Below are 26841 nucleotides of genomic sequence, written 5' to 3'. Positions count from 1 at the left end.
GATTGATGCTGCTACCAGACATAGTCTTGGCCAAAAATGTTCAAAGTTACTATAAAAATAAAAAAGTTATTTAAAAAAATATTTCACTAATGGCGCAGCACTGTGTATAACACGAGGGACGGACGCACATGGGTTGACCAGTGTTGGACAGGTCCACTTGGGGAAGCCATAACGCGTTATGTAGGCCGCCAGGAGGAAAAAAATTCACAATATTTTTTAAGGAAACTTCAGCCTGTGCACAATGCTTTTAGGAAACTTATTTATTTGTTATTACATAATTACTAGTAGTTATTTTATTTGTTTTTGGCTATGATTAATTGTTCTAAAATTAATGGTAATTCCTGTACCCAGGTAGTCCCTCCTGACGCACCCCTCCCACCCTCCCAACACCACCCACCCACCCCACCTACACCATGCGCCTCGAGTCTCGGGCAGACGGGATTAATACCGTATGGCCTGCCTCATGTTTTCATATACGGACAAAGGCACGATTATCTGGGGGACTGACCAGATAGTGTAATTTCTGCAGAAAACCTGCTTTAATCCGGTCCCTGTGGCTATTTTGGCCGGATATTGTGATAACTTTATCCATTCACGATTTTGGCCGTATAAGGGCGTTTTTCGGATGTTCGAATCCCGGATAATCGCGGGGTTACAGTATATACCATTCTATCTAATCTTATACCCCCCATATTTCAGATACCTTGATCCCACAATCTAAGCGAGTTCGGGAAGCACAAATTTGTTTTTAATAAGAAAACCTCTGAGTGTGGTGTGGATTACACATGCATAATATGTAGTGTGTACAGGGACTGGGTTGGTGTTGAGCAAGAAGTTGCAGCACATGAGCTATACAATGTGCACATGCACAGTCTCATGTGCAGCACATCACACTACTCTTGTGTTTCCCTTGTGCACACCCGTTCACTGCTTGCCTTCCTTTCTTCTTACATTATTAATATAATTTTATTATATGTCTTACAAAATTGATATAATGTACCATGGTTTAATGTTACTTGAACCACATTATTAGAAAACTGGCACTCAGTCCAATTTTGTTCCCTGCTGCTAACCCTGACGTGACATTTCTCATCAATTGACGGTTTTCACTCTAAAAATTTAAAAGCATTCAGTTCTGTTTATATATACAGTACTGTATCTTTAATTACTGAGACTGAACATTTCTATGATTATCATCAAATTGACAAAGCTTTTATACAAATTATTAGATATACTCAAAGAATAAAAAATTAAGTTGAGAACATTGAAACTGAATCCCGAGTTTCACCTTGGGATCTGAGAATGCACATCTGAGCACAATACTCCACCTTAATTAATTTTTCAGTCATCTTAGTGTACAGGAGTCTTGGAAGATATATGGAAAAAAGGCTAAGACAGTTCCAATCTGCAAAAATGGTAGCAGGGAACACCCTCTTAATTATAGATCTGTATTGTTGACAAGCATAATAATCAAAACATTACAGTGAAAACATTAGACAAAATAATTAATACCAAATGGGAAAAACACCTGAAGAGAAATTATATAATATCAGACAGGATGGTTTTCAAACAGGAAGATCCTGAATAACAAATCTACTTAGTTTCTATGATATAGTCACAGAGGATAAATCTGAACCTAAAATAGGCTTTTGTCACAGTCTCACATAAGAGGTTGTTCTGGATAGAGAACATATTGGAGGAGTGACAGGGAGACTTCTGACATTGATGAAAAAATTTTGGACAGAAAAATGGAGGCAATGTATCAGACTAGAGAAATGTTACTAGAGGACTATCAGAGGGCTCAGTTCCAGCAACTGAAACGTTCATTGTCTATATAAATAATCTATCAGAAGGAATATAGAATTATATGAACATTTTTGCTGATGATGCTAAGCTACTAGAGAAGATAAGAAACATTAAATGATTGTCATGACTTACTAGAAGACCTGGACAAAATAAATACAGTATATGGAACAACACATTGTAAATAGAATTTAATGTTAACAAATGCCACATTATGCATGTGGAATGAAAGAAAATAGGTCACACAATATACAAATTTTGTGAAAAAGCTTTAAAGAATTCTGATAAAGATATATGGGAGTGGTTCTAGATAGAAAACAGTCACCTAAGGCCCACATAAAAACATTGTGCAAGGAGCTTATGCTACGCTTTACTATTTTAGAATCGCTTTTAATACATGGACGGCAAAGGTGCAAAGACATGCAACTAAATGTCCTGAAAAAACAAGAGCTACTAAGAGAGGTTAGACATTAAATATACCAAACTTACAAGATAGAAGAAAAAGAGGTAATAATCTTTATACACAGGAACAAGATAAGTGAGGTGGTAGTGGTAGAGGCCAAAAGCATCAGTAGTGTCACATCAATTTAACGTTACTCAGGCCCATTTTTCATACTGGGAATCATGAATCACAAACACCAGCATTTCAGGGCAACTCTACAACTACCGCAACTGATAACATCTGATTACTGAAATATTTAAGGTTAACACACACACAAATTAACTGTTATAAATAGCAACATGCGGTCCCAGTCTACATACCGCTGTTTGAAGGCTGAATCAACGTGTGGCTTGACACCATCGAAATCCATGTCTGATAGTTCCTTCTTTTTCTTAGTAGCTTCATCTTCAGTTGCAAAATTCATATAACACATCCTGCAAAATAACATTATTATTTCTGTTATGCCTGTACCTATATATATTTTTAGTTTAACAAATTTTTTGCAAAATACTATACTACTGCACTGTATTTATTTGAAGAAGACTGTGGGAACTGAAAATTCAGCCTCCAACACCAAAATTATGATTTTTTTTTTAAATGACCATAATCAACGATAATTATCAAGAGAAAAACCGCTAAGCAATTATGACCGTATAGCACTTGGAAGGGGTATGAGGACGGAGTGCAGGAATGGTGCCCAACATTTAGACAACCAGGGATGAAATAACGAGCCTGCCAGATGTAAGAGTACAGGTAGAGCTGTACTCAACAGATACACCTAACCAGTAACGAGTACAGTAGTTTAAAACCTACACGTCTTGTGGGTACATTTCCTACACATTCTCCTACCTCTCCTCTTCAATACTTACTGCACTATTATCCAGTTAGTTGTCAGTTGCCCTGTTGCCTAAATTTGCCATAAGCACAACTCTAAATGCAACTAAACACTACCTTGAGGTGCTTCCAGGGCTAAGCGTCCCCACGGCCCGGTCGTCGACCAGGCCTCCTGGACACTTAATTAATAGCTTATTAATTAATAACTATACTTAATTTCTCACAAAAGTCTTTAACTAGCTATATTCTCCAATATATGTGTTTTACGGTATCCTATGCTGACACTGTTCATAAATTGTCTATTAAACTAATATTTTTGCTAGAATATTTATGTGGCTCCCAAACCAATTAACACTTTCGCTCGGGGATGACGCAGCATTGCGTCATCCGTTTACTGGCGGTAATGCCGGGGATGACGCAGCATTGCGTCATCCACTTTAAAAATTCGCCAAAAATCAGGTTTTTATCCGATTTTTTTGGGACTGGTTTTAAAATGTGCGCCGATATCTTCCCATTTTCTTTGTTGAGCCTCGTGGCCCTCAGGCGGCTTGGCACACGCCGTGGGCCCATTGTCTTTGCTCCACTGTTGTGACCAATGTCGCCTCCCCTCGCATCTCAAACGTGTGAACATTTCGGCTATTTCCCGTGGCTATATTTCTTACTGCGGCTTTAGAAACTATCTACGCTTACTCCACGATGGATAGTAATCATGAACAAAGCCCTTCCAGGAAGAAAATTGCGAAAGAAAGGCTTGAAAAGGGTGGGAATTGGGAGTGTAGCAGGAAGGCCTCTGAGCACTCACTCACGGCTAACGCGTGGCCCGTCTTCAATTCGTCGGCGGTTGGAGCGTGACCAGGTTTTTTTTTTTATATGCTAATGTTCCTCTAGAGAATTTTATTACGAACCCATTGAGACCAAAATGAAAGACCTAGGACAAAAATTGAGGTGACCAGAGTGAAAATAGTGAAAACATTTTATCCCGTTTGCGCGCTCCCGGGTAACTCGTTCGCACTTTCTCTGTTTGCTGTGGGTAATTAGCCGGGCTTTTGGAGTTTATATGCATTTAGTGCTGTAGAGAATTTTATTGCGAACACAATGATACCAAATTTAATCTCGTAGAAGGAGAATTGAGGTGACAAAGTTGAAGAGAGTATAGACTTTTCGGAATTAACGCGCGCTTCCGTGACACGCTGGGGCCCATATCGCCCTGTCGAGGGGTGGCGCGCGGGGTGAGCGAAAGTGTTAAATAAAACTAAATTTTATTTGATAGATTTCAACTATTTTAATTTGTTGATGAATCTATATGAAACTACAGTATGTCCATTCCTCAAGAACAATGCTCTGTTTTGTTATTTACAGTCTAAAGTAGCTATCAGGAGAAGACACCAAGCTGAGAAGACTATTTAGCACCGTTTGTGTTGCAGGATACTCAAAGTCATAAATACCACTATGAGAACAAAAAGAAATAAGGTGAACAATATCAGAGATACTGAACGTACACTCTAGAGTACAACCACTCTAAAATCCCCTCTAAACACCCAAGCAATCCACGAGTCGGCAAGCCCGACAACATTCAAGAGTAAATGTCTTAAGTCACCTGTATTAATCATAATCACTTTTCATACATTTAAGTCTTGAATAAATATTTATTAGTAAACATCTGTTCAATCCATCAACATCATTACTAATGATTGATAAGTTGTCCATGGAAACAAAATAAACCTCTACAACTCAAAATATATAATTACTTTGAGAATCTCTTCACAGGTTGATTCAGCGATTGAACTTAAGATAAATGTTGAGAATACCACAGGCGGCCAGTTGCCTCCTCTTCCTCTCGTTTGCATGAGCGGTGTTGCTGCAACGGATCCATAGTGATGTGTGCTCGCGGGACGAGTTTGGCGTTAGCTGTTTTTTCAGCAACAAAACTGATAACATGATAACATTGGTTATGGCACATTCACCCAGGTTAACTCAACATCTTGCCCCCAAACTAGTTTTGGGTCCAGTCTAGAAAGTGTTGTTGATTTATGGAACAGATTCCAATTTAACTCAACAAATGTGGGGTTCTGGATTGGTTCAAGCAAAGGTTAAGACAACAAATTATGGAACAGGTTGCAGTTTAATAACAGCTGTAGGGTTGCTGGATTACTTCAAGCAAAGGTCAAGACAAATGTGGGTGTGACTGGATACAACTAGCACCTTGCCCAACCACTTGGGCTGGACGGTAGAGCGACGGTCTCGCTTCGTGCAGGTCAGCGTTCAATCCCCGACTGTCCAAGTGGTTGGGCACCATTCCTTTCCCCCGTCCCATCCCAAATCCTTATCCTGATCCTTCCAAGTGCTATATAGTCGTAATGGCTTTGCGCTTTCCCCCGATAATTCCCTCCCTCCCTTACATGAACCAATAGGCTTTCTGAAATCACGTTTATTTTTATGGCATGCATTAAATTTGAGATAATAACCAAACAACCTAATTATTTTGCATAATATTAATTGAATATTAGTTACATGTTATAAACTGAATGGGTCAGATTATTTAGTTATTATCAGTAGTCTAATAAACCACAGCCTAAAGAGTGTTGCTACTTTTAAAGGAAATTAAACCAATGCAAAAAAAATAACCAAAAAACTATTTCCTTGACATTAACCAATGTCATGAAGGATACCAATAATCTGGGCAACGTTCAACACACTACCAATAAAACTTACTTTCCTAATCTTATCTCCGTAGCAATTTTGCCCACCCTCAGCAGCTCTGATGCTATGTCAGCCGTGATCACACTGGGGAAGAACAGGAACACACCACACGGATCCTTTTCTCTCTGTATTGCACCAAACAAGAAATAATTTTACAACAGGTCAAATTATATATAAACAAACAAATTTACCTATCTTCCTTTCTTTGTTTCTTATTGGAACTTAAAAGTTTACCCTTAACCCTTAATAATTAAACAGTTCCAGTCTATTTGTCATTACTGCCTGCTAGAATTGCCATGTGCAATTTTGTTAAATTTGTTTTGTGAAGTAATTTTTGTTGTGCACACCACAACACAGGTCTACTGATTAGCTGAACCATTTAAGGGGGCGTCTGGTTGGCATCTGAGTCCAAAAATGCAAAAATGAAAACTCATTCGATTTCAATCAAACTTTTTTGACAAGTTCTATATGAAAAGTATTTCATCTGGTCCACGTTTCAGCATTGTAGCATAAATAGGAAGGGAGAAAAAAAAATATTGAAGTAGTTGTGAAAATTATGCAAAAATGGTCAAAATCGATTATCAATCAAAAGTGTCAACTGAAATCATAACTACAACTCTTTGCTATCACAATAGCATATATTAAACAAATATTATTATTAGTTTAATTGGAAAAAAATTTTAAGGAAAAAAAAAAAAAAAAAGGATTTTTTTTTTTTTTTTTTTTTAAATATTTTTTTTTTTAATTTTTTTGGGGCGATTTGCATCAAACTTACACACCTGACTGTACGTAAGCCTATCTGTAAGGATGCCAATTTTGGAGAAAATTGGTTGATGTCAAACCCAGCCACAGATTTTAGAACCTTAGACTTTATTCATTTCTGTTTTTTTTTCAATTGACACAAACGTTTACAAAACTCATTCTTTTTTTATTCAATTTACATGAAACTTACACAGTATATGTGGAGGGCATGTCTCTACATTGGGGGGCTTTCATTTTTCTCTAAGTTCATTTATTGATTTTATAATAGCAATAAACATGCCATATTTGCAAAAAAATTTTGGGGAACTTTGAACATTTGTATTAGGAAAACTAAAGATGTTTTGGAAATTCTAAATCCCCAAATCCTTTATTATATGCTAATGTGTCAGAAAAGTGTCACAGAATAATTTTATCTGAAACGTGTGTTCTGAAGTGTGGACTTGAAAATGCGTAAAAAACGTTAAAAAAAAAAAAAAAAAAAAAAAAAAAAACTCCCTTTCTATTTACGCTGCAGTACTGAAACTTGGGACAATTTAAGCACTTTTCATATACAACTAGAAAAATAATATTGGTTGACATTGAACAACTTTCATTATAATAACCAGACGCCCCCTTAAGGAAGGCAACATAGTAGACGTGGGATCACGTGATCATTTCAAGCACAAGTTAGACATAAGAATGGTTTAGGAGGGACCGAAGCGTCGTCGTCTCCTCATCTTCTGGTGTGTGATTTAGTCTTCAAAAATGAATGAGTCTGGGTGAATATATATATATAAGCTGAATAGTACAAGCCAATAGGCCTTCTGCAATTTCTATTATTCATATGTTCAGTCAAACCTAGACATCTTGGCTGACACCAGAAAGACTATAGTACTTATAAGAATGATGAACATATTTCCATGTTGCTTTTGAACACCAAGTTCTAGGAATGTAACAGAGGAAGCAAAAAGTTCTAAAAACCAATTATAGTAGTGACATACAAATCCTCCACTAAATGACAACAGACCAAGGCAGGAGTATGACAAACAACATAGCAATCTATTACTATAATAGAAATGGCAGCTTTTGTCACCTATAGGAATGTATCCTGACTATTAACAATCATTATGAGCCAATTGTCATTTCTTGATCACTTTGTCCATTGCAATTAATCTCTTGACAATTTCCATCATTGCTGCCCAGTTTGCATACCAATAATGTTAATGGTTATGGATGTAAAGGAGTTAACCAGGACCCGTGAAAAACTTTACTAGATCTTTGCCATTGCTTACTATGTGATGAAATTATCATGTACCAGCAAGCCAGTTATCATCAAATGATACTGCATCAATGCCTGGACAACATATATATTGTCAGGTTAGGATATATTAGCTTAGGTTAGGCTGTGTTTGGCTTGGATGGGTTACATTTAGTTAATTTGGGCAAAATTAAAAAGGTTTTAAAAACCATTAGTGAACAATCTTGTGGATGAATCGACTTATATCCAACTGTACGCCCAGCATGGCACTCACCATATCATCAGCGTCTCCTCTTCCTTTGAATGCTCCTCTTCCTCTACCTCCACCTCTTCCTCCTCGTGAGGCAACTCGCTTCTCTTTCTTTTCTTCTTTCGGAGATGTGCCATTGGCATCAGAAATAACACTCGTCACCTCACCATCTGCCATTGCTGTAGTTTTTTAATTAGCTTGGATCCTTGCTTAAACTAGAACAAAAAATAGTTGAGGTAAGATTAAATTCAAATCAATTCAATAGCTATATTCATAAATGTCTGTTTGGTACATTAATAGTTGGGTTAGATTACATAAGTATACAGTGAATTATTGACCTAATTTTTAATTTAATTTTAGTGGAGGGAGGGAGGGAGGGAGCTATCAGGGGAAAGCACCAAGTCATTACGACTATATAGCACTTGGAAGGGGGTCAGGATAAGGATTTGGGATGGGACGGGGGAAAGGAATGGTGGTCAACCACTTGGACGGTCGATTATTTACCGAAGAGTGTCATAATAACAACATATCTGATGAGAATATAATTTATAGGACTAATATACATTAATCATTCAATGGATTTACAAAAAAAAAATCAAACCCCTCACCACTCTCAATCAACAGATTCTGGGGTTATTCTGGATCAAAATCCTTCCCAATACACAGTTCATGCAACATAGATCTGACTTTCATAAGACTCAAAATGCCTGTCAGTAAGCCACCTCTTTGTGACAGTAGTTCCTTCAAAATATCCATTATCCAGCTGGGGTTCTCCCCACTTTCTCTGCTGACTAGTTGTTTTATTCTATCGTGTATACTACCTGCTGCACCATTATATACATCACTTCTTCTTACATTGTATTTCCTGACACTTAGATTTATATTTCTGGAAAATTTGGGGAAGCCAGTGAAGTGAGTGCCTGAAAAAAGAATTGAGTTTAATAGATGGATGATTCCCTTCAGACAAAAGAATATCATTTGTTTGAGAAATTTCAAAAGGAGTTTATAGGGTTAAGATCTAAGGGGTACAGATTGCTGGTTAAAACTTCTTTAATGGGTGCTCTGTCGTGCAGTCAGTTCACAACCGAAAGCCCAATGAGCATGGGCTGGTGAAATTTATCCCAATGGGAGGACCTTTGAGAACCCACTTCCTTCCTGTCCCTGTTGAGGCCACTAGAGATGGTAGCCATTAGGTAAAGTCAGGTAATGACCACATGACCTTGCTTGAAACACTATGCGTGTTAGTGGTTTTGCAAGAATATAAAAACTTCAATATTATGCACTCCCACAAACCCAATGTATGTGTACTCCCACAAGCCCCAACATATTCAAGTACACAATATGTACTCCCACAAACCCACGGGGAGGTGTCTTTCTAATACATTCATCTTGTGGTTTATACAAGTTTGTCTTCACAATTGAGGTTTGAGTTCTTCTCTATAGTGAATTGATTAAATGAAAACAAATTCTGATTTGTGACCACCAAGTGCTATCGGGTTGTTGGGGGAAATAGCCTCGGCTACCAATGACTTGAATAGTCTGATAGTCATGCGGTCAGAATACTCGACTCGTTAGTGGGTTTTAAGCTCCTGGCAGTCAAAGGGTTGAACATAGGGTATAAGGGTATGTGTGTATTATATATATATATATATACTGTATATATAAAATAAACAAGCTCGGGTAATGGGCACAGGTGAAGGGAGACATGATTGAGGTCTTCAAGTGGATGAAGGGTATCAACAGGGAAGATGTGAGTAAGGCCTTGATCTAGATGGACTGGCAAGCCCTCTGAAGTAACTCAAGCTTATGTCCTTATGATAAGTAAGAGAAAACACTGTAGTGACCAGTAGGATCTGTGCGGACCTGTATCACCAGTAAAATTATGAGGGACATCACACCATGTGCATGCCTAGGTTTGGTTAGGTCGAGTTTGTTTAGAGAGTAGCAATAACATATAGGTCAGACCCTACTTGTGCTCACAGCCACGAGTTTGATGAATTGATGAAAAAAATTTATGAAAAAAACCAGAGCAGTTTTCACCAATAAGCAGTAGATTATTACCTGGTGTAAAGGCAGTATTTGTTGTGGTTTTAACACCAAAACTCTTCTTATTGATTTTAGTGTTCAGTAAAATCAATATTTTACCGTTGGCTAGAAAAGGAAAATACTGTATAAAGAAGTCAACCCTGACACTAACACAAAACTACATTGGTGAGCAGTGTTATGGGACAGATTACCTGCATGATGGCTCAGAGGGCAAGTAGCATGCTCTCTTGGCATAAGCCAAATTTATCAAGTATTTACATGTCCACATATCAAATATGTACATCTTTTAGTCAATCATGGCAGTTTTGTTTCTCCTTACTGTTGACCAGACCACACACTAGGTGAAGGGACGACGATGTTTCGGTCCGTCCTGGACCATTCTCAAGTCGATTGTGATGAGAAAGATTGATTGATGGAGATTAAGCCACCCAAAAGGTGGCATGGGCATGAATAGCCCGTGAGTGGTGGCCCTTTTAAGCCATTTCCAGTATCAAGAGCTGATACTGGAGATCTGTGGAGGTGCGACTGCACCCTGCGTGACGGGAGATGTATTCCATGGTGATGAGGAAGATGATTGATTGATGAAGATTAAGTCACCCAAAAGGTGGCACGGGCATGAATAGCCCGTAAGTGGTGGCCCTTTTGAGCCATTACCAGTATCAAGAGTTGATACTGGAGATCTGTGGAGGTGCGACTGCACCTGTGTGACAGGAGATGTCTCCCGTGCACAAGTGATGAGGAAGTTGATGCAGGCAATAAATAGACAAGAGAGAGGTGATGAGCAAAGTAAGGTGTAGTAGAGGGGATAGTAGTAGGAATAAGAACTGCAGAAGGCCCATTGGCCCATACGTGGCAGCTCCTATTATAACCACCAAATGAGAAGAGGATAGTAATAGGAATAAGAAGAGGATAGCAAGGGAACGTAAGAGAAAATAATGAACAGAAAAAGAGAGAGGAGAGAAAAAAGGAAAGAAGAAAGATAAATGGAAGGGTAAGCTTATGTTAGGTCACGTTTGTTAGAAAGATTAGAGCATTTGAGTATATACTGTGAAAGGGAAGAGTCCACAGCAACAAAGCCAGGACTCAAGTTCATGTTGGGTACATTGTGTATTAGAGCCGATTCAACAAAACGGCGTCTGTGTAGAGGAGAGGCAGGAAAGATTATTTTAGAGGAAGACCAATCAATAGGATGATTAGAATCCCTCACATGACAGAAGAGAGCATTGTTAGTGTCTGGAGACTTGACACTTTTCTTGTGTTCTTTAAGTCTGTCATTAAGTGTACGGCCAGTTTCGCCAAAGTATTGGAGAGGACAAGACAAACAGGAAATAGAGTAGACACCAGCTGCATTAGAAGCAGGAGTAGTGTGAACTAGATTGCTACGAAGCGTTTGTTTACCGAAAGGCGAGCTTAATGTCAAGAGGACGAAAGGTATTAGTAAAAGTTTTGAGTTCAGAAATGAAGGGAAGGCATAGTACAGTGCTAACTGTACTAGTGTTGGAAGCAGGATGGGAAGAAATCTTGTTTAGCTTGAGAGTAGGCACAGTTGATAATATGCAATGGGTAACCAAGGTGAGAGAATGGTTTGTAGATAAAGGCAACTTCAGAATCAAGAAACTGAGGGTCGCTGAGGCGTAGAGTGCGGAGGAAGAGAGAGACGAGGACACTTTTCTTAACAGAAGGAGGGTGGTAGGAAAAGAAGTGAATGTACATGCCACTATGCATGGGTTTGCGGTAGACAGAGAAAGAGAACCCGGAGACAGAGCGGTGATCGTCAAGTAAAGGAAGGAGGGAATTAGATTCCCTTTCTCCTTACTATATTAAATAGCCAACAAGCTTCAAAACTTCACATCCCAAAGCTTTATTATTCATGCTGCTCCAGAGATCATAAATGCTAATATAGATGCCAGATCATTTTGTTGTTCAAGCATAGGTTACACACATATATGAGAGACAGAGACTGATGTAATATAAACAATAGCTGCCTCCTATTACCCAAGACGCCGCCTGTGGGTTTCCTTAATAATTCCTAGGCACAGGTCGGCTGCCTTGGGTCGCCCTCGCCTACACCAGTTACTCAACACACTCAAAATCTAAATTCCTATATACATTAACCACAAAACTTCCGTCTTCCACACAGGAGTTAGTAAATGTGTGAGGACATGCAGGGTGGCGAGCACAAGGGAGCAGAAACTTGGCGAGCACTTGGCGAGGAGGAAGCGGCAGGCGGCCGCCGCCGACCCGCGCACAATGCTGCCTACACCGCCGCCGCCGCCACATATATCCCCCGCCACACACACATGAACCAAGCCGGAGTCACATATACACCACCAACACCGCGAGCAGTGATGGGGGAAGGGTGAGAGAGGGAAGGCGTGGGTGGTGAGGGGGCGAGGAGAGGGGTTACTTGCTTGGGGTGAAGGTGAGGGCCTGGTGCCGCCTGGGTGAGAGTGTTTACAGTGGGGGCAGCGCGCCTCACCTGACGCGCGACAAGCGCACTCCTCGCTAATATTAAACACTTTATTAAGAAAATATATATATAAAACATGCTACAGTGTAATTTTAATCATACAATATACACACATGAGCATACTATAGGCGTTAATTAATAGGTACAAATCTTGCATATTAAATAAAACCTCTTATAGGGAATGTTAACCTATATATTTATTTATATGGGCAGATATAATTCAATAATAGTATATTGTATAATAAATACTAACATATAATATCCGGTAACACTCTGAGGACTGATTAAAACAACTTGTGCCTTCTGTAATCCTTTCATCGATACCTCCCACAGGATGAGTATGGGGTGCACAATAAACTCTCTCTCACAGGATGAGTATGGGATGCACAGTAAACTATCTCTCACAGGATGAGTATAGGGTGCACAGTAAACTATCTCTCACAGGATGAGTATGGGGTGCACATTAAACTATACCGCTCACAGGATGAGTATGGGGTGCACAGTAAACTACCTCTCACAGGATGAGTATGGGGTGCACAGTAAACTACCTCTCACAGGATGAGTATGGGGTGCACAATAAACTACCTCTCACAGAATGAGTATGGGGTGCACAATAAACTACCTCTCACAGGATGAGTATTGGGTGCACAATAAACTACCTCTCACAGAATGAGTATGGGGTGCACAATAAACTACCTCTCACAGGATGAGTATGGGGTGCTCAATAAACTACCTCTCATAGAATGAGTATGGGGTGCACAATAAACTGCCGCTCACGGGATGAGTATGGGGTGCACATTAAACTACCGCTCACAGGATGAGTATGGGGTGCACAGTAAACTACCTCTCACAGGATGAGTATGGGGTGCACAGTAAACTACCGCTCACAGGGTGAGTATAGGGTGCACAGTAAACTACCGCTCACAGGATGAGTATGGGGTGCACATTAAACTACCGCTCACAGGATGAGTATGGGGTACACCGTAAACTACCGCTCACAGGATGAGTATGGGGTACACAGTAAACTATCGTTCACAGGATGAGTATGGGGTGCACAGTAAACTACCGCTCACAGGATGAGTATGGGGTGCACAGTAAACTACCGCTCACAGGGTGAGTATGGGGTGCACAGTAAACTACCTCTCCCAGGATGAGTATGGGGTGCACAGTAAACTACCTCTCACAGGATGAGTATGGGGTGCACAATAAACTACCGCTCACAGGTTGAGTATGGGGTGCACAATAAACTACCTCTCCCAGGATGAGTATGGGGTGCACAATAAACTACCGCTCACAGGATGAGTATGGATGCACAATAAACTACCGCTCACAGGGTGAGTATGGGGTGCACAGTAAACTACCGCTCACAGGATGAGTATGGGGTGCACAGTAAACTACCTCTCCCAGGATGAGTATAGGGTGCACAATAAACAACCTCTCACAGGATGAGTATGGGGTGCACAGTAAACTACCGCTCACCGGATGAGTATGGGGTGCACAATAAACTACCTCTCCCAGGATGAGTATGGGGTGCACAATAAACTACCGCTCACAGGATGAGTACAGGGTGCACATTAAACTACCGCTCACAGGATGAGTATGAGGTGCACATTAAACTACCGCTCACAGGATGAGTATGGGGTGCACATTAAACTACCGCTCACAGGATGAGTATGGGGTGCACAATAAACTACCGCTCACAGGATGAGTATGGGGTGCACAATAAACTACCGCTCACAGGGTGAGTATGAGGTGTACATTAAACTACCGCTCACAGGATGAGTATGGGGTGCACATTAAACTACCGCTCACAGGATGAGTATGGGGTGCACATTAAACTACCGCTCACAGGATGAATATGGGGTGCACATTAAACTACCGTTCACAGGATGAGTATGTGGTGCACAATAAACTACCGCTCACAGGATGAGTATGGGGTGCACAATAGACTACCGCTCACAGGATGAGTATGGGGTGCACAATCAACTACCTCTCACAGGATGAGCATATATGTAGTGCACAATATATTACCGCTCACGGAGAGCGTATTTGCCTGAATTTACCATAAGGTCTATAACACTAGTGGCCTTGACGAGGACAGGAAGCCGGCGGCTTGTAAGTCCCCATTTGCCATGATCTTTTCATCGTGTATGGGGCACACACTAAATCACTACTGCTCACGGGATGAGTTTATGTATGTGTGTACTTTGCCTAAATAAATCAATATTATTATTCATTCGCAAAGAAATCACAATTGCATGATATATCGATGAGAAAAATCATTTTGGGGGCAATGAGGTGACTTCAACCAGGGTTCTGGTGATTCCCAGACACTTGCCTTAACCCTCAGTGCACAACTGCTACCACTCATAGGATGAGTATGGGGTGCACAACTGCTACCACTCATAGGATGAGTATGGGGTGCACAACTGCTACCACTCATAGGATGAGTATGGGGTGCACAACTGCTACCACTCATAGGATGAGTATGGGGTGCACAACTGCTACCACTCATAGGATGAGTATGGGGTGCACAACTGCTACCACTCATAGGATGAGTATGGGGTGCACAACTGCTACCACTCATAGGATGAGTATGGGGTGCACAACTGCTACCACTCATAGGATGAGTATGGGGTGCACAACTGCTACCACTCATAGGATGAGTATGGGGTGCACAACTGCTACCACTCATAGGATGAGTATGGGGTGCACAACTGCTACCACTCATAGGATGAGTATGGGGTGCACAACTGCTACCACTCATAGGATGAGTATGGGGTGCACAACTGCTACCACTCATAGGATGAGTATGGGGTGCACAACTGCTACCACTCATAGGATGAGTATGGGGTGCACAACTGCTACCACTCATAGGATGAGTATGGGGTGCACAACTGCTACCACTCATAGGATGAGTATGGGGTGCACAATAGTTACCACTCATAGGATGAGTATGGGGTGCACAACTGCTACCACTCATAGGATGAGTATGGGGTGCACAATAGTTACCACTCATAGGATGAGTATGGGGTGCACAACTGCTACCACTCATAGGATGAGTATGGGGTGCACAACTGCTACCACTCATAGGATGAGTATGGGGTGCACAATAGTTACCACTCATAGGATGAGTATGGGGTGCACAACTGCTACCACTCATAGGATGAGTATGGGGTGCACAATAGTTACCACTCATAGGATGAGTATGGGGTGCACAACTGCTACCACTCATAGGATGAGTATGGGGTGCACAACTGCTACCACTCATAGGATGAGTATGGGGTGCACAACTGCTACCACTCATAGGATGAGTATGGGGTGCACAACTGCTACCACTCATAGGATGAGTATGGGGTGCACAACTGCTACCACTCATAGGATGAGTATGGGGTGCACAACTGCTACCACTCATAGGATGAGTATGGGGTGCACAACTGCTACCACTCATAGGATGAGTATGGGGTGCACAATAGTTACCACTCATAGGATGAGTATGGGGTGCACAACTGCTACCACTCATAGGATGAGTATGGGGTGCACAATAGTTACCACTCATAGGATGAGTATGGGGTGCACAACTGCTACCACTCATAGGATGAGTATGGGGTGCACAACTACTACCACTCATAGGATGAGTATGGGGTGCACAATAGTTACCACTCATAGGATGAGTATGGGGTGCACAACTGCTACCACTCATAGGATGAGTATGGGGTGCACAATAGTTGCCACTCATAGGATGAGTATGGGGTGCACAATAGTTGCCACTCATAGGATGAGTATGGGGTGCACAATAGTTACCACTCATAGGATGAGTATGGGGTGCACAACTGCTACCACTCATAGGATGAGTATGGGGTGCACAATAGTTGCCACTCATAGGATGAGTATGGGGTGCACAATAGTTGCCACTCATAGGATGAGTATGGGGTGCACAATAGTTGCCACTCATAGGATGAGTATGGGGTGCACAACTGCTACCACTCATAGGATGAGTATGGGGTGCACAACTGCTACCACTCATAGGATGAGTATGGGGTGCACAATAGTTGCCACTCATAGGATGAGTATGGGGTGCACAATAGTTGCCACTCATAGGATGAGTATGGGGTGCACAATAGTTGCCACTCATAGGATGAGTATGGGGTGCACAATAGTTGCCACTCATAGGATGAGTATGGGGTGCACAATAGTTGCCACTCATAGGATGAGTATGGGGTGCACAATAGTTGCCACTCATAGGATAAGTATGGGGTGCACAATAGTTGCCACTCATAGAATGAGTATGGGGTGCACAATAGTTGCCACTCATAGGATGAGTATGGGGTGCACAATAGTTGCCACTCATAGAATGAGTATGGGGTGCACAATAGTTGCCACTCATAGAATGAGTATGGGGTGCACAATAGTTGCCACTCATAGAATGAGTATGGGGTGCACAATAGTTGCCACTCATAGAATGAGTATGGGGTGAGCGTTAAACTATATAGCCGCCATAATTTATTTTATTTTATTTATACAAGAGTTGTACAGCCACTAGCACGCATGGTTTTGGCAGATCCATAATCCTAATTTTCCCTGGAGTACGACCCGCCAAATCGTTTAACCCCATTTTACTTCTGTAAATTGTACAACCCCATTGTAGCTTCTGTTCACCCAACTGAACAGAATTAAGGGTGAACAGAATTCAATTAAGGATTGACGCCTAGTCAATCCTTCCCGGCGAGGATACGAACCCTGGCCAAAGTGCCCGTGTATTGCCGGGCGAGTGTTTTACCACTGCGCCACGGGGACCTCGCTCTCAGAAGCTACCATCAAGCACTTCTCATTGCGCATTTTAAATAGAATCAAACCGTTCGTAAAAAATATAATATATTTTTTTTAGATATATACAAGAGTTGTTACATTCTTGTACTATTATTTTTATTACTATTACTATTATTATAACTTAAATTATTATTATAACTTAAAGTATTATTATAACTTAAAGCCCCGAAATATTGACGTTTTCTATGCACCGGCCGTAGTAATTATGTGTTATTTGGTTCTGTTTACGGAAAAAATTTGCATTTTTACCGGACTGACGAAATGTGAGAACGGATAGTCCTGTCTAGGACCTGAGGATATTATGGCCCCTCTACGTCATCACCATTTGAACAAACCTAACCTAACCTAACTTAACCTAACCTAACTCAATCAAACTTATTCTTCCCAAATCAAATTGAAAATAACCTAACCTGACTGAAATAAGATACAAAAATGTGGTGTTTTATATATGATATCGAGATGAGTGACGTCAATATGACGTCACAGCTTCAATGCCGGGGGCAGGTTTTGGAGTGTGGTGGCGGAGGCCAGTGTAAACAACACGCCGTAATGACCACGGACCCTCGTCTGGTAAACTTATATATACCTTATATTCTGCTTATTACATGTATATAACAATATGTAGGAGATATAAACAATAAATATGTAATATTAAGGAATCAAAAAGACGTTAGAAGTCATTCAACTGTCCCAATGTAGCTTTATGTTGTTATAATAATAACAGGCCTCCTTGGCGCAGTGGTAAGACACTCGCCTGGTGTTTCGTGAGCGCTTTGGCCTGGGTTCGTATCCTGGCCGGGGAGGATTGACTGGGCGCCAATCCTTAATTGTAGCCTCTGTTCATAGCCTCGGGTCGTATTCTGGGGAAAATAAGGATTAAGGACCTGCCCAAAATGCTATGTGTGCTAGTGGCTGTACAATAATGAAACAATTCCTGTATGTATAAATAATTCATAATTCAATAATTCATTGTGTCGGGGGACAGGAAGCGAGAGTGTATCCATACACGTTAGGCTTATATTGAGGTCCCCCCCCACATGGTCGAATTACTGACCCCGCCCAGGATGTAAACCCACAACAAGCTAACTCCTGGGTACCTACTTACTGCTAGGGGAACAGAGGCATTAGGTGAAAGGAAATGTGCCCAACCATTTCTGTCCCACCCGGGATTCGAACCCAAAATTCTCGATGGTGCTTTGAGAACGAACCCGACTACTATCGGGACTCTTTATAGAATGGTCTATGGTTGGGTGAGATCTATGGTATTATGTACTCTGTACTATGTACTATCTCCTATGTGTAGATGTGTAGGGTACAGTACTATATGTAGGGTACAGTACTGAATGTAGGGTCTACGCCTCTACGGTACCATTTGTAGGGTACAGTAATGTATGTAGGGTCTGTGGTACTGTATGTAGAGTCTATGGTACTGTTTGTAGGGTACAGTAATGTATGTAGGGTCTGTGGTACTGTATGTAGCTATGGTACTGTTTGTAGGGTACAGTAATGTATGTAGGGTCTGTGGTACTGTATGTAGAGTCTATGGTACTGTTTGTAGGGTACAGTAATGTATGTAGGGTCTGTGGTACTGTATGTAGAGTCTATGGTACTGTTTGTAGGGTACAGTAATGTATGTAGGGTCTGCAGTATTGAATGTGGTGTACAGTACTGTATGTAGAGTCTATGGTACTGCATATAAAATACAGAACTGTATGTAGGCTATGTAAGGTGTGTAGTACCATATGTAGAGTGTATGGTACTGCTATCCTATGTGTAGCATTTGCTTCATAATTTGCATCACCATTAATTACAACTGTAGATAATTACACAGACAATTTTAAAATGCACTTAACTTTGTATATATACTCTGATGCACGGGTGCTTTCAAATCGTATACAGGTGCTTTTACAATGCTTGGTTTCTAATGTTATAAAAATGTACAGTATATTCTGTATAATGTTAGGTTAGGGTAATGGAGGGACCATTGACAAGTTGCTGGCTTCCTGTCCCCATTGAGGTCACTTGAGTTGGTGGCCGTCAGGTGAATTCAGGTATGCATTGGGGCCATTGGAGAAGGAGTTCCTCTGATAAATCTAGGTACCTATCAAGGCTACCATCTCTGGTGGCCCTTGGGTAAATTCAAGTTCGGTTAGGTTGGCTTAGGGTGGGTTGGTTTTAAAATTCTTTGGTAGAATGGTTTTGGAAAAGTTACTTATGCTCCCTAATACAACCCAACTTTACCTAATCTTACCTAACTTATAACTACCTAATCCAGCTTAACCAAATGATATTCATAGTTTTATTAATCAAAAAACAATCTCTGCTAAATACCTATGTACGAATCCACCGTACCTCAATGGGCACAGTGGTGACATTAGAGTTTAAAATAGGAATTTTATACTTTTAGTTTATGTGCTGTAATAGTTTTGCTTACATTTTGCTCATAAATTCAAAATAAATTTTGTAAAGTATTTGGTTTAGTTTGGTTTAGTTTAACTTTGGTTTAGAAAGTTGTGTATTAGAGAGGTCACTGGAGCTGTAACTGTTTACATAGATTTTTGTTTCATTTGTTTGCAGATGTGTGCATTGGTTTACTGAAAGATTGTAGGCAACGTGTTGCAGCAACATGCACCCTGATCTTTCTCCACATTTACACACAGATGAATGCAACGAACTTATATCTAAACTTCACGCCTGCCACAAAGAGGTATGCTTGTGCTTCACCTAAATTTTAAAATTCCTAACCACCAAACCTGTAGATGCTAAGACATTTCTTGAGTTTAATATTTCACTGGAAAAAATGCTCAGGAACAATGAGGGGGGGGGGGGGGAGGACCTTTGACAAGCTGCCGGCTCCCTGTCTATGTTGAGGCCACTACAGATTGTGGACCATGATAAATTCAGGTAAATACAAAATAAACAAATGTTCTCACTAGCAAAAAATCTTTGCAGGGGTACATGTACTGTATATTATCCTAAACAGTGAAATATTTTTCCACACAGGGCTAAAGTTCACCCCCCCCCCTGCAAGCACAATTAGGTGAGTACAATGCAGGTGTTGGGTTGGGCTTTGCATGGTAATACACACTATACAATATATATTTTTTGTTTATTTCAGAACACGTTCTTGAAATTCGTTGGTATTTGCAATGACATAGACACAGCTGTGTGGAAGTGTTTGAAGGCAGAGGTAAGAACAGCTGCACCCTTGCAACTTGCTTGCTAGGGGAAGCTTAATAACATGCCAAGGTCATTCATTTCTTCAACTTTTATTTCAAGTCAGTATTTCCTTGGTATCGTATCTTGGTTCATTTTCTTTAGAGCCTGGATATTATTCATATAAGTAGTAAGTTCAACCCAAATATCTTTAACAAAAAAAGAAGTGACATTATTTTGGTCCAGCAGTGCTGGTTCGATTATGTCATACTGCCTCAATATTTATTAATAATTTCATCATGTTATTGTGATTTTCAATGTGGTCACCTACCAGTCTGGAGCCTGACTGCTGGATGGACAACGCTTCGGATTCGTAGTCCTGAGGTTCCGGGTTCGATCCTCGGTGGAGGCGGAGACAAATGGGCAAAATGTTTCTTTCACCCTGATGCTCCTGTTACCTATCAGTAAATAGGTACCTGGGAGTTAGACAGCTGCTACGGGCTGCTTCTTGGGGGGTGTGTAACAAAAAGGAGGCCTGGTCAGGGACCGGGATGCGGGGACACTAAGCCCTAAAATCATCTCAAGATAACCAAGATAACCAGTATTTATGGTTTACATTACAGAGCTTAAGCTTGCTGTATCTCATTACTCTTTGCTTATTTATTGTATTTATTCTGAGATTTGTATGTTTTTTGTGTATGGGTATGCACCTAAGTGTGGTTCTCTAATTGTATATTTGGGGAGCGAGTTTCAACTACTGTACTATGTACCACTGTTTAACTACTAATCAACCAGGGTCATGTCTCCCATGGGTACTGTATACTGTATGTCATGATCAAGTTCCTACTGTCTTGTTGATTTTTGTGATATTTAGTTCTTTCAGCCTATCCTTTTTGTATATCTTGAGATGATTTCGAGGCTTAGTGTCCCCGCAGCCCGGTCCTCAACCAGGCCTCCTTTTTTATTACACCCCCAAGAAGCAGCCCATAACAGCTGTCTAACTCCTAGGTATCTATTTACTGCTAGGTAACAGGAGCATCAGGGTGAAAGAAACTCTGCCCATTTATTTCCACCTCCACCGGGGATCGAACCCGGAACCTCAGGACTATGAATCCGAAGCGCTGTCCACTCAGCTGTCCGGCCCCTATAAGTCCTTTTGCTGGCAAAATGATGGCAAATATCTGGACCTTCTTAAATTTTAATACATAAGTGTATAGAGTTTGTAAATGGGATTTTAGAATCACTAGTGTAGAGGAATGAACTCTTATAACACTGCCATCCATGAAGAGCCACATATCTATGGATCATCTTCAAGTGTGCATTCTACCCCGGAATTGTATACTGTATATTTTGGTTTGTGATATTTACAAAGCCAAACAACACCAGACCACCGGAGCTAAATGTGTGTGATTGTTATTGAAAGACTTTTGTTATCACGCAAAAAGTTGAGTATGGATTTGAAGAAAAATATTTGTCCAGCCCATTTTTAATGTTAGTACAGTATTACTCTTAATTATTTATCCTTGTTGGCTATTCTACATAAATGCCATACAATTATAATTAAGTATTTAACCTCATTGGACCAAAATATTTTGCCTATACAGGATCTCAACTATTGTTACAAAGCGTGTCATGTTTGATTGGGCAATATTAAATATTTTTCTGAATCAAGATTGCAATGCTTTTTGATCATTTGAACAACTTTCATGATGGCGATCTCCAACGGTGGTACATTGTGAGTGTCTTGTGTAGACATTGGTGTGTACCAGTGGTTCACACAAGTGTTACGTTCCGATTGCAATCTATATGATAATTTTATATTTTTCTCCTTCCAAGACAGAATCAATTATGTGACTGGGTACCATTCTTCACTCTTTCCTCATATACTGTACCTTGGCAATGCTGTAGTCGTACTGGCTTAGTGCTTTTGCTTTATAATTACCTTACCTCTTTTTCTAAACAGGTTTCATAACCTTTACTTCTTAAGTCGATGTTTCATCTATTTTAATCAGCACTCAACCCTTCCAATGTTTCTTCTGCCATTGTGGCCAAAACTGTACACAAAATTCTGTGATTGGAGGCACAAATGTAAGGTTTGAGGATGTCTCCTTTGAATAAGACTTTGGTACCTAGTAGATCTGTTGTTTGGCTTGAAATTGTTAATATCTTATTACTCTAGTCTTTTTAATTATTGGGGATTCCTATGTAGAGATATCTTATCATTTAGTCATAATTTTATTTACCCATTAATTTTTTCTTTAATTTTATTGAGGTTTATTTTGAGTATCTCAATGCCTTTAAAATCTGTATAATGCACAGTATAGTATTGAGGTGTTGATATTAAATACTATACTGTACTAATATTTGACAAAATATTTAATTAATTAAAACTTTGATTTATGACTTTAATGTCTATTTTTATTTTATCAGCGCTTACAGAGGCGTGCAAGCAACAAAGCAGCAGGGGAAGAGATGCGGAAGAAGGTATTTGCCAAGCTTGATGAAGGATTTTCCTGGAAGAATATGTAAATTGTAGCCTTTAAGTATTCTTATTCAACAACACACTTGAACACATCTGTATTAAGTGGTGTTACAATTCGTAATTCTCTGGATATTGATGTTCTTCAGCTTATTTTGAAATCAAACATTAACGTGTAACCATGGGAAGTTTTGTAGAAGGTAGCATTGAGGAGACAGTCATGCTGGATCTTAAATATCCAAGTGTGAGTGAGAGATATTTTACAAAATATTACTTCATACCAAAGGAAAGGAAGAGAATAGAAAACTGCAACATTTTGATTAATGATGAAGACCAAGATTCATCTGCAGAGAACAGTAACAATGAGACTGATAGTAATGTTATCATTGAAGAAAAAGGGCTCCATCGTCATCAATCTGGTTCGTTGAAACTCGGTGAGGAGCAAGTTTCATCAAGCCCAGATAGCAGTGGACATACATGTGTTATGGTACATACCAATAAGCTGTGCCTTATAACTCTTTCACATCATCACCCTGTGTTGGCTGAGAAAAAGGAGATCACTGAGGTATGTTATAATTTGTATTTTATCCTTTACCGGGAAACTAGCAATAATATTTATTTTTATATACTGTACTGTAGATGGATACAAGTCACATCGTATACGAGACAGTTTGCCAACAGATATTAAAATCTACTTAACCCAACCCAACCGAATCTAACCTAAGCTAACACTTCCTATCCTAACCCTATACAGTATACAGTTTTGACAATCAGAAAAAGAGCTTTGTTGAATTGTCTTGTGTATAATTTGACCATACTCCACTGTTGATATACAGTACAGGTATTATGTTGAATTATTTTGATTCTTACAACATAGATAAGTAATAATTATTCTGGTACATTTCAAATTTCACTGTGTAACTCGCTTATTTTAGAAAAACTCATTATAATTATTTAATGTCTAAATAGGTAACTTTCCTCATTCAAATATGTGATCTTATTGCCTGATATTGTATTTATTCTTTGACTTATTGTGCGTGTTGTAGTACAGTACTTTCTCCATAGTTCCTTTGTGAAGCATTAAATTTTAAGTAGATTCATTACTTCAAGTAATGTCCACTTCCTTAATGCCACTTCTAAGTGTATTCATTCACAATTCATACTTTGAAAAGGATATAAGAAAAGTTACATTAAAAAATAATAATAAATTTTGTGGTATTTTCGACAGTTTTATTCCCTTCACATGACAGGGAAGCTTGTGAGGAAGTGGTAGATTAACATTGGCTGCAGTAATTGCTCTTTCCAACTGCTCCACTCTGGTTTTTTGCCTGTGTTCTGTTTGGTCAGTCTCTTATTTGAGTGTGTAATCATGCAAGGGACTCTTGGCCCCCTGGTAGTGATGCTGTGACCTGTACGAGAACTGATTCCCATTCTTGGATCATCAAGAGCAAGGGGGGGGGGACACAGCATGTAGATTTCCTTGGGACTATTCTGTGTAGTCTTGTCAGCCCTTTCAGAGTAAGTTCCAGTGAGGAGGGTCTGGTAGGGGGTAGTCATCTTGGAAATTTTTGGTGGGAGTGGACTCGGGATGCCTGGGCCTTTCAGATTGTTACTCATGTTCTAATTTAAACTTGGTCTTCTGATGCGTGTCTGGTTTGGTTTCTGCCCAAAGAATGTTTATTTATCCCTTATTGGAGTTAATTTTATATACAATTACATGTTATTACCTAAGTGTAGTTACAGGATAAGAGCTATGCTCATGGTCTGACTATGTAACTTGGTATATTTTCACCTCTACAAGGCTTTGGGTTCTTCCAAGTGCATAGACTTGAAACTTGGCACAAAATTTTCTTGTCAGGAGAAGACAGTTGAACTAAGATTTTGATTCAGAACTTCAGAAGCTAAGATTACTGTTACGATGAATATTAAATTTGTTTCTGTTGTCAAATTAATTGATCTTATTTGGGGTCATGACCCAAAGCTTAGTACCAAAGTGGTAGTGATTGTTGAATTACGAATGACAACATTTCTAGAAATGCATGCATCCCAGCTATGTGGGTTTGAAAAATGCAAAAGGGCTGTATTCCCTATAACTCAGCACTAAGGTTCTTTATAAGGAAGGAAACGTGAAACTTTGAGGTTCAGTAGGTCGCTCTCGTCAGAGAATTAGTATTGCCTGGTACTATAATGTCCTTATTTATTCTTGTATGCATAATATAGAACAGGAAACATTTAACCAGACAGTATAACATTATAATTAAACTTGACTTTCCCTTTTTAGTTCAGAAAAATATAAAGTTTGTTGTATTTTTAGCTATTAAAACTTAATAAATAATAAGTAGTCTGATGTAGTTTGACCAGTGGAAGAAAATAATGTTGTTATTTTGTTTATTAGACAAAAAGTCACATTTATCTTTATAAACCCCAGGTAAAAACATAAGGAAATGACAACAAAAGAAACATCTGGTTTATATTATGATTCTGATTAAGTGATAATAAATATTATGCGTCACTCAATTCTAACAGTCTTATTTTATTTGTAGGTGAGTTACAGTGTTGGCAAATTTAACAGATTAGAAAACCAAGTGTCGGGTAAGGGTAAACGAGGTGCTCAGCTAATGGGCCTTCAGTCATCTGTGTGTATCATCACGTGTTCTGATGGGACCAGGTATAACATCTTGGCTGGAGTTCAAGGCAAACTTGTTGAGGTGAGCTCTGCTATTCTGTAACTCTGTGACTTCATCCCACCCTGTCATCATGTTTTCAATGAAATCAACCAATTCGTTAATAATTTGAAGTCAAGATTTAAGGGGATTCTATATTTGAAGTCCACATTTGAGGTGATTTACATTTGAGGTCTGGATTTAAAGGGGATCCTCTGTCAGTAGAACCATTCTGGCTCTTATGTTTGATGATTACTTAAGCATGATTTTAATTTTTTCCGTTTTGCTATATTTGCAGGTGAATGAGCGATTATTGACACAGCCCCAACTTGTGAGTAGCCATCCGAATGCTGAAGGCTACTTGGCTGTGATACTGCCCCCACTGAGGAATGGAGACTTCATGCGTAGTAAACTGCTCACTGAGGACCAATATGAACAACTAAATGTACAACATTTGAAAGATAAAGTGAACTAAGAGTGAAAAAATAAATAATTTCATCATTTAAGTTATTGGAAATGTAAACGAAATTATAACTTTTATCATGATTGCCATATATTTCACTAAATTACTTGTACAGTATACAGTATGTATAAAAGAAATAGGGTCGAGTTGTAAGTTACACTTGAAAAATAAAATTTGCTAAGCTCATTTTTTGTCTTTTTCTAGTTCTGGATTATTCCTTATAGGAATGTGAATATTTATTTTCCTGTTTTATTTCTGCATTAGTACACTGCTAGCCATTATATGCAGAATACTGTACTTAATTGATCTCTTCAGATATGAAATACTTATATTTTTTTTTTTTTTTTTTTTTTTTTTTTTTTTTTTTTGAGATATATACAAGAGTTGTTACATTCTTGTACAGCCACTAGTACGCGTAGCGTTTCGGGCAGGTCCCTGGAATACGATCCCCTGCCGCGAAGAATCGTTTTTTCATCCAAGTACACATTTTACTGTTGCGTTAAACAGAGGCTACAGTTAAGGAATTGCGCCCAGTAAATCCTCCCCGGCCAGGATACGAACCCATGACATAGCGCTCGCGGAACGCCAGGCGAGTGTCTTACCACTACACCACGGAGACTGTATATTTATATAAGAATTTGATTATTCATGTATACAAATTGGATTTGTCTCGTCTAGTGATGCCACATTTCTCTGTGCCCACAAT

At 39.7% G+C, this 26841-nt stretch overlaps 3 protein-coding genes across 6 annotated transcripts in view; 2 read left to right on the top strand and 1 right to left on the bottom strand.

Annotated features, from left to right (window-relative positions):
- LOC123757443 (uncharacterized) overlaps positions 1–12571 on the bottom strand; it is a 33153-nt gene extending 20582 nt beyond the window's left edge. For 2 of the 4 annotated variants that reach the window (XM_069327239.1, XM_045741050.2), the window contains exons 1-4: positions 12486–12571; positions 8053–8243; positions 5792–5904; positions 2566–2679 (exon numbers count right to left, since the gene is read on the bottom strand). In XM_069327239.1, the coding sequence (XP_069183340.1) occupies positions 2566–2679; positions 5792–5904; positions 8053–8205 (380 nt within the window). In that variant the 5' untranslated portion in view covers positions 8206–8243; positions 12486–12571. Of the gene's footprint in view, positions 1–2565; positions 2680–5791; positions 5905–8052; positions 8244–8636; positions 8949–10089; positions 10180–12069; positions 12329–12485 lie in introns of those variants that run through there. The other 2 variants (XM_069327240.1, XM_069327238.1) reach the window with 2 other exon arrangements.
- A 5262-nt stretch (positions 12572–17833) lies between these two features.
- On the top strand, positions 17834–23101 carry LOC138366262 (COX assembly mitochondrial protein 2 homolog). The gene is made up of 4 exons (XM_069327236.1): positions 17834–17944; positions 19952–20081; positions 20493–20564; positions 22961–23101. The coding sequence occupies exons 2-4, from the start codon at positions 20001–20003 to the stop codon at positions 23057–23059; spliced, it is 252 nt and encodes an 83-aa protein (XP_069183337.1). The 5' UTR covers positions 17834–17944; positions 19952–20000; the 3' UTR covers positions 23060–23101.
- Positions 23102–23190: 89 nt separating this feature from the next.
- On the top strand, positions 23191–26321 carry LOC123757441 (protein Abitram). The gene is made up of 3 exons (XM_045741044.2): positions 23191–23574; positions 25553–25717; positions 25971–26321. Exons 1-3 carry the CDS (start codon positions 23191–23193, stop codon positions 26145–26147), a joined length of 726 nt encoding a protein of 241 aa, XP_045597000.1. The 3' UTR covers positions 26148–26321.
- The last annotated feature ends 520 nt before the right edge of the window (positions 26322–26841 follow it).

This window comes from Procambarus clarkii, chromosome 19 (assembly GCF_040958095.1).
Source record: "Procambarus clarkii isolate CNS0578487 chromosome 19, FALCON_Pclarkii_2.0, whole genome shotgun sequence".
NCBI lineage: Eukaryota > Metazoa > Arthropoda > Malacostraca > Decapoda > Cambaridae > Procambarus > Procambarus clarkii.
The sequence above is the reverse complement of the archived record's forward strand: the minus strand, read 5'-3'. Positions and strand labels throughout refer to the sequence as shown.

Bases quoted from the DNA above. Each gene is read 5' to 3' on its own strand.
- LOC123757441 (XM_045741044.2), top strand. From the start codon at position 23,191: ATGGGAAGTTTTGTAGAAGGTAGCATTGAGGAGACAGTCATGCTGGAT. The intron at 23,575-25,552 runs GTATGTTATAAT...TTTTATTTGTAG, and splicing joins AGAAAAAGGAGATCACTGAG to GTGAGTTACAGTGTTGGCAA. The intron at 25,718-25,970 runs GTGAGCTCTGCT...CTATATTTGCAG, and splicing joins TTCAAGGCAAACTTGTTGAG to GTGAATGAGCGATTATTGAC.
- LOC138366262 (XM_069327236.1), top strand. From the start codon at position 20,001: ATGCACCCTGATCTTTCTCCACATTTACACACAGATGAATGCAACGAA. The intron at 20,082-20,492 runs GTATGCTTGTGC...TGTTTATTTCAG, and splicing joins TTCACGCCTGCCACAAAGAG to AACACGTTCTTGAAATTCGT. The intron at 20,565-22,960 runs GTAAGAACAGCT...TTATTTTATCAG, and splicing joins GGAAGTGTTTGAAGGCAGAG to CGCTTACAGAGGCGTGCAAG.